Source organism: Musa acuminata, chromosome BXJ1-2 (genome assembly GCF_036884655.1).
Source record: "Musa acuminata AAA Group cultivar baxijiao chromosome BXJ1-2, Cavendish_Baxijiao_AAA, whole genome shotgun sequence".
Classification (NCBI taxonomy): Eukaryota; Viridiplantae; Streptophyta; class Magnoliopsida; order Zingiberales; family Musaceae; genus Musa; species Musa acuminata.
In genome coordinates, this window is record NC_088328.1 from 23378780 (window position 1) to 23389226 (window position 10447).

Sequence of the window (10447 nt, forward strand, 5' to 3'; positions counted from 1 at the left end):
AAATACCCTTTGTGCCACCATCCACATCCCCGACCATCGGCACACCGTCACCGTCACCGTCGCCCGCGGAGCCCTATGGCCCCACTCATGGGGCCCTGCCCTTCCGAACCCGACCGCACCCTCGGTGTTGCCCGCCGTCGCTCCCCCTTTCTTATCCCTGTCTTTGATCGCTCATGGAGCCCTGCCCTTTCGACCCCGACCGTGCCCTCAGTGTCGCCTCCATCGCTCCCCCTTCCTCATCCCAGATTGCACATGGGGCCCCGCCCTTCCAATCTCGACCGCACCCTCGGCGTCGCCCGCGTCACCCTCCCTCGCTCCCGCTCCCCCTTCCTCATCCTCTGCCCTCCGGTGATGCTGGCGATAGTGGTGAGGAGGGGCAAGGCTACGGTGGTGAAGGCAAAGGGACGACTGGTGGAAGGCGGCGAAGTGGCGACGACGCTGGAAGGCGAAGGGGGGAGCTGGAGGTCCTGGAGGAGGGCGACAGTGTGCTAGTGGTCAGGGGCGGCGGCTGGGCGGGGCCGGTGGCGAATGAGTATTTTCGTTAAAGTACGAAAAAGGAGCGCCCCAAGTAAAATCCGACTTTGTTTTTTTGGGGGGTAAAATGCCTTATATATATAGTATTATTAATATATATAATATTTTTTTAAAATAGCTCTTTTTGGATTTTTTTTATAGAACTCATATTTTCGTTTTTTCAGATGGCACTCCTATTTTTTTATAATTATATATATATATATCTTTTGTTATAATCGATTATTGCTTCCATCTCGATCGTCTCCACCCTGCGGCTTATACCCCGTCGGCTCCGCCTCACTGGCTATGAAGTGGGTAAGAGAGATGGCAACAAGCTTCTTCTTTAGGCTCCACCGCTGCTCGATCGTTTGCTCTCAACTATTTCCACCCACCTGCTTTCGCCCCTTATTACCATGGCGTCGATAAGTAGGAGGGAGGAGGAGGTGACCACGTGGAAGAGGTCTTCCGCGATGAAGGTGGTGGCAACGCTTAAGGGTGGAGCGGTGTGTGGGTTCACATGGGCGATGCCGATGGGTCGTGCAAGGGAGGAGGAAGGAGAAACCCCCGTTCTAGCCATCTCCTTGCCATCATCAAAGTTCACTACCGTGATACATCGTGGCGTGCTCGACAAGCAATGACCTATATATATATACACATATATATATATATATATACACACACATATATATATATATATATATATAACATAACGGGTTCTCTTCAACCTTGAAACCCTTAGGTTTCTCTCATTTCTTCGACCATGGCTGTTCCGCCGACGGCCGCCACCGTCGCGGACGCCGTCTACCAAATTCAGCAAGCGCTCCTTAATGGCGCCGCCCGATCCGAACACCATCTACTCGCCGCCGCCGCCCTCCTGTCCCGGCCCGACTACGAGGACGTCGTCGTGGAGCTATCCATCGCCGACGTCTGCGGCTACCCGCTCTGCCGCAACCCTCTCCCCTCCGATCGCCAAAAGAGGGGCCGGTATCGCATTTCACTCCGCGAGCACAAGGTATACGACCTCGAGGAGACCTACAAGTACTGCTGTGAGGCTTGCGTCGTCTCTAGTCGCGCCTTCTCGGCGACCCTCAGCAGCGAGAGGAGCTCAGACGTGAGTGCCTCCAAGATTGAAGAGATCCTGGGCTTGTTCCGACGCCAGGAATCATCCGATGGGGATTTGGGGATGGACGGGGATTTGGGGATTTCGAGTTTGACTATTCGGGAGAGGAGCGACGCGGAAAAAGGAGAGGTTTCTCTGGACGAATGGATTGGACCATCTAATGCTATCGAGGGCTATGTTCCTAATTACGACCGCAACCGAGGTGAAATTATACTTCTCTTTCAATCCTTGTTTAGATTGTTTGGTCGTTTCTCTATTGTTAATGGACATGTTAATGCATCTCTTTCATAAAAGATTGAGAACATTTGGGATGAATAGATTGTTGTTTACACACGCAACGGACATATTATATCTTGCTGTGGACAAAGAAACTATCTTTTGATCTCATAAAAACTTTTTTGAATTCTTTTTGTGTGATATTTTTTTTTTTGCGGGTTTTTTCTGTGAACATAGGAGTGAGCATGCGTTCTAATTGCAGGTGGAGTCAAACAGAATCAGCAGCCCAAGAAGAAAGTAGAAGATGCTGCACCTGGTGAAGTTGAATTTGAAAGTGCTGTAATCCTCGAAAATGAGGATGATGGACTTGCTTACTCATCCCGTGGTACAGTAGATGCCTCAGAAGCAATAGCTAAGAAGTTGGAAGAGGTTGTTCTTGAGGAGAGAAAGGCAAAGACAACCAAATCTGCATCAAAATCTTCTAAATCTAAGGCGAGCAAACACTCAAAGAAGAACAAGACACACAAGGTGGAGTTCATGAGCACCATAATTGTTGGTGAGCAGGTTCCTCCTGGGTCATCTGCTGCAGCTCAAAATACTCCAAAGCTGGACTATACTAGTACAACATTTGTTGGTGATAAGGAGTTGCTGATATCAGAATTGGACAGTGGGATTCACATGGAAAGTACAACAGGTTCTCAGAAGGTTGCATATGAATTTGAAAAGAAGGTTTCCATGGACAAGGGGTCCGTGTTGAAATCGTCTCTTAAGACTTCAAGGTCCAAAAATGCTAGTAGGTCTGTCAAATGGGCTGATGAGAGAGAAAACATGGCTCAGGAAGAAAGAAAAGATGACCATAAAAGTAGTACGAAACCTGAAGAATCACAAGTTGAAGATGACAGCTCTTTAAGATTTGCATCAGCTGAGGCTTGTGCAGCTGCACTTACTCAGGCAGCAGAGGCTGTTGCTTCAGGCATCGCTGAAGCTGGAGATGCAGGTTTGACATACTACTGGAGTTATACCTTGCCTTTTTTATTAGGGTAATATAGATAGATTTTGCCACAGAAAGGTGAAAAAATGAAAGATATGACTGACTAGGATCCTCTCTTTTTTCCCCATCTTTTGCAAAAGCTTCTGAGGCTGGAATTGTTATCTTACCACAACCAATATGTGTTGATGAGGGGGATGTCGAGGAAGATGAGGATACATTCGAATTTGATAGGGGATATGTCAAGTGGCCTAAGAAGACTGTGCTTCTGGACACAGACATGTTTGATGTTGAAGACTCATGGCATGACACTCCACCTGAAGGTTTCGATTTGAAAGTAAGTTTTTATTTTCTCCTATAATTCCTATAAATTTCCCTTTTCCTTTTAATTAGTGGATTATTTACATAAATTTATGACAATTCTTCTTTCAGTTATCATCATTTGCCACAATGTGGATGGCACTTTTTGGATGGATAACATGTTCTTCTTTGGCTTATATATATGGATGTGACAATAGTTCACTGGAGGATTTCTTGTATGTTAATGGGAGGGAATACCCTCACAAGATAATCTTGAAAGATGGTCACTCACCTGAGATAAGACGAACTATTGATGGATGTATTTGTCGTGCCTTGTCAGGGCTTGTCATGGAAATTAGTTTGCCAGTTCCACTTTCAACTTTGGAGAGAACTGTGGTATGACGATATTTCTTGTTGTTTCTTCTATGCAGCAATTGATTTCTTTTACTTAAGAAAATTGATCTACACAATCCAAGTTTTTCTGTTTACTTCCTATCCGATTATGGAGGTGTTCTGCTGGGGCAACATGTCAGCTGGGATGGAAAGATGAATTGACAAAAAAAAGGGTCAGAGGAAAGTGCAACATAATGCCTATACCAACTCCTAGTTATTCATTTTCAATGAAAGTACCAAAGGTTGTTGCATTCTAGGAGGCTGGATGAGTCAGCATTGACTCTCTACGGCTACAGGAAATGGCATCCTAGGTTGTGGAAGTTGTAAATTCATTAAAGAAATCTGATGCTAAAAGCCAACAATAAGCTATAGACAACTTTGTTCAAGATATTTGTAGCATATGCATGGAGATACAAACATTATGTATAAATAAATGTACTATTCTTTTTAGAAAGTTATTCTGTTGTGCACAATTGAGTGAAGATAAAAATAGATTAATTAGTAACAAGATCAAAAAATTCGGAAGATAATCTTGAGACGAGCATGATGAGACATGCAAGACCATGGCCATAGAACAAATTGGTCTCCAAATTGCAGAATTCACCTCTCAAAAGGTTCTGTAACTATTTAGGTTTTACAATGATGGAATGGCACAAGTAGCCTGAAGTAGGTGCCGAGAGAGATTTTGTATCTATATGTACACTTATATCTATACAAGTCTTTCATCAAATCAAACAGAAGCACTTACATTGCCATAGTAGAATAAGATTTATAAAGGCTACACGAACTCTTCTTTTGGTGTTTTACTTTTTTTCAACGACTTACAGGGGACACATAAAAGGTTTGAACTCTGTTTCTATAAAATTTATTGGAAATAGTGGTGCCATTTTTCATAAAATACCTATTACAATTTAGGGTGGATGAAATCATGATTTCACAATTCAGGATATTGATATTTTGAATATTATGAATCATGATTCCTTCTGGATGGGGTTAACTTTTGAAGCAATGCATTAGGCTTGATTTGTCCACCACAGATTGACGGCTTGCACCTCCTTAAAGTAACTATGACAGTTTGTCTGCATTGAATCTGCCATTTAGATGATACATGTGCATTCCAATTTGTTTATATTGTGATATGTAAAATGTTTTACAATTTTACCATACTCCACTAAGTCAATTATCTGCTAGTTGCTTAAAGTTTTACAAGTTGCTTAAGTGTAGATTACTTGAACATCTAAATATGAACTTCTGCATAGTAATATGAAGATCTTAACCATTCACCCTTATCATATTTTTATGATGCTACTATGTTCTTTATTTTTACAGATTACCTGATTGTCTCCAGCAATTTTTTTTCAATGAATAACTTTATGATTGTTGTAATGATAATGTATTATTTCAGGGATGCTTGCTCGATACAATGTCATTTGTAGATGCACTGCCTTCCTTCAAACTTGAGCAATGGCAAGTTGTTGTCCTTTTGTTTCTTGATGCCCTTTCCGTGCACAGACTGCCATCCTTGGCTTCAGAAGTGACAAATATGGATTTGCTGCTACACAAGGTCAAAGACCACTGTACCACTAATGTTCCTCTCTCTTTTTTGTCCTTTTTCTGTTTATTGCAAGTCAAGCTCTTGCTGATTCTAAGCTTCTTTAACCATGATAAAGCACCACCAGGAGTTGATTAATCAACTAGGTTGCTTTGTATCATTTTCTGTTCTTTTGTCATGGAATGTTCTTTGGCTATGATGACTTCATTTTCAAGGAACACATTCAATAGGTGGAAAGATTTTTATTATTTTATTATTTATTTTTGGGGTAATAATTCCACCTGCATTTTTGGATGGAACAGGTGTTGAATCCTGCCCAGGTTAGCAGCCAGGAGTATGACTCCATGAGAGATCTATTTACTCCATTAGGCAGGTCTTCTGACATTCCAATATAAAGAGGTGGATAATGAAAGCATGGACTCCTTGCAGTGACTCATCATATATATCAAATGGCTCTATGTAAAGTGTAGTGGTATTAGTTTCTTGTTGGACCCTCCTCTGGGCAATAGAATTTGATATAATATGACTAGATAATATTGTCCAGCAATCAAAGGACTAGATAATAGAACTCAAGAATTACTCTAGCCCTATATAAGGGTCATTGGACCTTCATTTTCTTCACACATTGTGTGGTTGACTCTCTAGATCTTTGAGTTTTAAAACTATTAAATCTACTTATAAGTCTATCTCAAGTTGGGATGAGCAGAAAATATATGTCAAGACCTTACAAAATTATGTTGGGAGAGTATCTAAGAGGGTTTTTTTAGTACTCAAGTTAGTTCATGTTTAGAGGATCTCAAGTCAAATGTTGAAATTATAAGATGTAATTTATATTAGAATCTATCATATGCTCAATAATATACCTGGCAGGTCTTTTTGTAGTGTTATACACAATTGTTGGATTTGAGATTGTGGTTAATGTCATGAACAGTTATAAGAACCATCCGATCATGAAGTCATGCATCACATCAAACCCGAGGAACATGTGATAATGACTTGTCAGCTTTTCATTGGTGTTGCATGGATTACTGTGTGGAGCTAAATCGAACCCCTTGATAGTGCAACATTAAATGCATTGTAAGTCTTGGCCCTATATGACGTATCCATTGAATAAAGTCGAGATGTTCATTAGATAGTAGTGACATGTTAGTTGGATAAAGGTGGCTTGGTGACTAAGTATTAGCCAAATGAAAATGAGGTGTGTGTCATACTCCCTGTAACATTTGTCCCTCCATGGTGTTATAATACGTAGAGCAAGGTCGGGATACAATATAGAATTTATTTGGCTACCTACTACTGAATTTTGGTTAAGAATCACGAGGTTGATCTGGTTGTGTTGTTGGAGTAGGATGTTTATTGTCTAACTTGATCTTGTCAATTGCATTGTCATCATAATAGAGTGCTTGCTTTTATGACTAATTCAATAATGTTATTATAGCATAGCGTTTTATGGTCCATTTGACCATGTTATCATTCTAGTGAAGTGCTTCATGGTCGATTTGATTGTGTTTTAACTTTCGACAACTCATGTTGTGCATGTCAAATTCTATGGCAATCTATTAAGTCAAATTTTGGTTGACAAATTCTATGGTAATCTATTCAGTCAAATTTTGGTTGCTCAACGTGGATGGAGATTCAAAGCTAATGAGATCCATTTTCAAATTTATCTCAAATTGCGATCAGTAGAATATATAATATATAGATCGAGACTCTATATGATTATGTCAAGGGCATACCACAATAAGGTCCCTTTAATACTTAAGTTAGTTTGAGTTCAGAGAATTTAATTAAATGTCGAAACTATAAGATGTAATTTGTATCAAAATTTATCTTATTAATAACACACGTGAGAGGCCTTTTAAAGTGTGGTATATGACCATTGGATTCGGGATCATAATTACTGTCAAGAATAGTTACACATACTAGCTCGATAAAGGTAGTGTGACAACTAGTTATTGGCTTGATAGAGGAGACATCATAATTACTGTCAAGAATAGTTACACATACTAGCTCGATAAAGGTAGTGTGACAACTAGTTGTTGGCTTGATAGAGGAGACGAAGTATGAGCAACCATCCACTTGTCATAATTTCTATATCAAGAACCTTCAGTGAACTTCCAAACCCTTTCATAGAAGGTATGGATCATTAGTTGCTTCTCCTCCCTTTTGATTATATTATCATCTAATAATATTTTATGATTAAATTCGATCATATTATTATTGAGAAGATGTTTTCTACATGTGCTATGTGAGTTATGTGTGTAACTAGTCACCATCAGCTTGGGTACTAACTTGCCTAATGGGCATTGCAACTATTTTTACATCCCTTATCAACAAGGAATGCTCTATATCAACATTTAGTCAAATCATCATGGATATGAAGAGATTGCACTCCTGATGATCAATCATTAATGGCTGCATTGTCACTTTTCCAATTGAACCATCGAACAATCAATAAGGCCCGGTAGTTAAATTCAAAGATCACTTTGGTTCCTATAAAAGGAGTTGTCTAACCTTCATTTTCTATATGCTTCCATGAGATTGAACCTCTAGACCTTTTAGTTTTAGAACCTTCCATGGACTTCTAAAGCTGCAGGTCTAAATGTCATATTTACCATCTTTTTCTTCTTTAGAATTAGACTAGTCACTAGTTCTTCTCCCACTTAGTCTTATCGATCCTACATCATTATCGAATAATATTTCATTTGATCATATAGGATTATTTATTGTTAGATTTGATCGTATTATCATAGAATGATGCCTCATGACCATATTTGATCACCATTGTCATCAAGGAGGTGTTTTCTACACATACTTTATCATTATGCAAATCACATGTGCAACTAATCATCGTCACCTTAGGGTATTGGCTTTCGTGATGAGCACTATAGTGGTTCAAATATGTATGTACAATCTATAATTATCCTTTTGAGTTCTTCATAAGTATAACCATTACTGGCTCCCTTGATTGCAATGTTTGATATGATTTAATTTATGAAGATTCATGAATAGTTGATTTTGCTTATAGCTAATTAGGAAAGCTTCATGACAGTATTCAAAAAACCTATCGGGGATACGAGGAGATTACAATCTTAGTAATCAATCCCGTCATTTTCCCAATTAAATCCTAATGCATTAAATGACCTAACAATAGAATTCAAGGATCACCCAACTAAAGGGGATCATTCGGTCTTTATTTTCTTTACACTTATTATGTGATTGACCCTCGATACCTTCGATTTTTAGAATATTTGATGAACTTTTGAACACTTCCATAGAATATCGATCTTATTACTAATTCTTTCTTATCCCTGAGTCTCTATTAGCCTTACATCATCATTGAATGATGTTTTATTATCAGATTTAATTGCATCATTATTAGAGGACTCTTCATGATTGAATTTGGTCATCGAATAATACTTCATTTGAATGATTTCATAAAGTTTTGTCACAATCTGCTTATGAGATGTTGAGCCCTCCTAGCGCTAATATATTATTTCATATTTTAGTTATCTAATAGGTTAAGGATTTAAATCCAACTTAAGTCTAACGTATGAGATTGTCACAAGTTATTCTGATGACATACTCAACAAAGGTCCAATAATACTTAAGTTAATTGGGTTGGAGGATTCAATAGCCATTTTGATAGTGGGCTATGAATCACTACTAAAATTAAGTGGATAATTAATTTACAAGATGATTAAGTAGAATCATCAGTCATTATTTAATCGTGAAGATGTATATCGAATTATTGAACATTATAGTTATAGTACAATGACTCATGATGAAGTTAATTCTCAATGAAGAATAGATATCAGGTTTATAGGATGGCATGTTTGCAATTGCCCACATGTCACTTCCCCTTATCAAAGTGTAAAGGATGCTTTATAGTGACATTTTATTAGATCAAGACTAAAATACTTTATAATTAAATTTAATCATGTCAAAAAATAATAATATTTTATTTTCTCAGAAAGTAATGAGAGACAAAGATTTAGAGACATCTCTTCATTTTTTAATAAGAGGAAAAGGAGAGTCTTACCAAAAGAAATAAATTATTTAAAAAATTAAATTAATTAATTATGTGTTAATTAATTAATATTTTGCCTATATTTTTAGACAATTAAGTAAAATTAAATTATTTTCTTAATTTAAATTAAAAAAAAATAACTAATATATTAATCCAAACAAGGCAAAAACCCTAATTAGAATAAGAACATATAAATTTTTAGTTTCAAATTAATTAATTACATGTCTAACTTGTCGTTATGATTAAAGACGTAGGAACCAATTAGCCATGTTTTCTTTACTTAGGTTCTTCTTGATCTACAAAACATATTAATTCAAATAAGGCAAAACCTCTACGTGTGAAAGTGTTTATTTTTTTACAAATAAAATAATAATACAAAAGTCAACCTCGGATAAATAAATAAATAAACATCTCGAGAATTTAATTGACACAAAATCCATAGTATAAAGGACGACAAAACAATAAAGTTTTGTCGACAGGTATTAATTAACGAACAACAAGTAATCGACGGTTTGGCGTGGCCGCACGGCTTCAACATCTCATCCACACCGCACGTTACGCCGAACCCGATCGCACGGTCTACTGACCCTGATCTGGGTTCATCGGACGGTTGTGGCTCTTCCGAGGCCCTTTATTTAATCTTGCGACCGCGATGATGGGCGGAATACCGTTTCGAAATCGCCCGGCTAAAATTCCTTCCGTCGTCCCATCTCCTCTTCCCTCTCGTGTCGCTCCCTGTTCTCCTTCCTCTCTCTTGGGAAAGCGCTGAGGACTTGTACTAAGGTTGGTCGATCGCTTCTTCTTCGTATTCCTATGCGCGTGCTACTGATCACCGTCTTTTTATCTGAAACTTGGTGGATTTTTAGTTTTTTCCTGTGTTCGATTTTAGGATCTAGTTGCTCGAGTGTGTGAGTTCGAACATGATTGTTATGGTAAATTGTGGATCGAGCGTGTTCAAAGATTAGTGGACGGACACATTGTTGACGATCTTAATGTCCAAAATCTGAATGATTTATGATCCGTTTCAAACGCTCAATCTTGAGAAGCTGATCTCGATCCATGGTTTGCTGATAGTGATTGGAAAATTGACCCAAAAAACGAACGATACAAATAATCGAGGTTCTAAGGTTATTAGGAAACGCAGGAGATCACATGAGAAGTAATCTGTCCGTTTGATCTCGAATTGACCAGGCTATTTTTCTTGTTAAAGCACATGAATGAGGGATACTCGATCGGCTAAATGTTTGCGAGAGGACTTGTAGTAAATACATGGAAGATGTTATATTATGTCTTCTAATTGCTATGCTATGAATTGGCTTCTCAGGTTCCCTGAAG

The 10447-nt window shown here is 38.4% G+C and overlaps 1 protein-coding gene across 1 annotated transcript; it reads left to right on the plus strand.

Annotated features, from left to right (window-relative positions):
- Nucleotides 1-783: 783 nt before the first annotated feature.
- LOC135599887 (putative RNA polymerase II subunit B1 CTD phosphatase RPAP2 homolog) lies at nucleotides 784-5703 on the plus strand. Its single transcript, XM_065094104.1, has 6 exons — nucleotides 784-1835; nucleotides 2112-2846; nucleotides 2981-3174; nucleotides 3270-3533; nucleotides 4936-5094; nucleotides 5385-5703. The coding sequence occupies exons 1-6, from the start codon at nucleotides 1274-1276 to the stop codon at nucleotides 5475-5477; spliced, it is 2007 nt and encodes a 668-aa protein (XP_064950176.1). The 5' UTR covers nucleotides 784-1273; the 3' UTR covers nucleotides 5478-5703.
- The last annotated feature ends 4744 nt before the right edge of the window (nucleotides 5704-10447 follow it).

Coding starts and splice junctions, on each gene's coding strand:
- LOC135599887 (XM_065094104.1), top strand. CDS start 1,274: ATGGCTGTTCCGCCGACGGCCGCCACCGTCGCGGACGCCGTCTACCAA. Junction 1,836..2,111: donor TAATTACGACCGCAACCGAG/GTGAAATTATAC, acceptor TTCTAATTGCAG/GTGGAGTCAAACAGAATCAG. Junction 5,095..5,384: donor TGGATTTGCTGCTACACAAG/GTCAAAGACCAC, acceptor TGGATGGAACAG/GTGTTGAATCCTGCCCAGGT.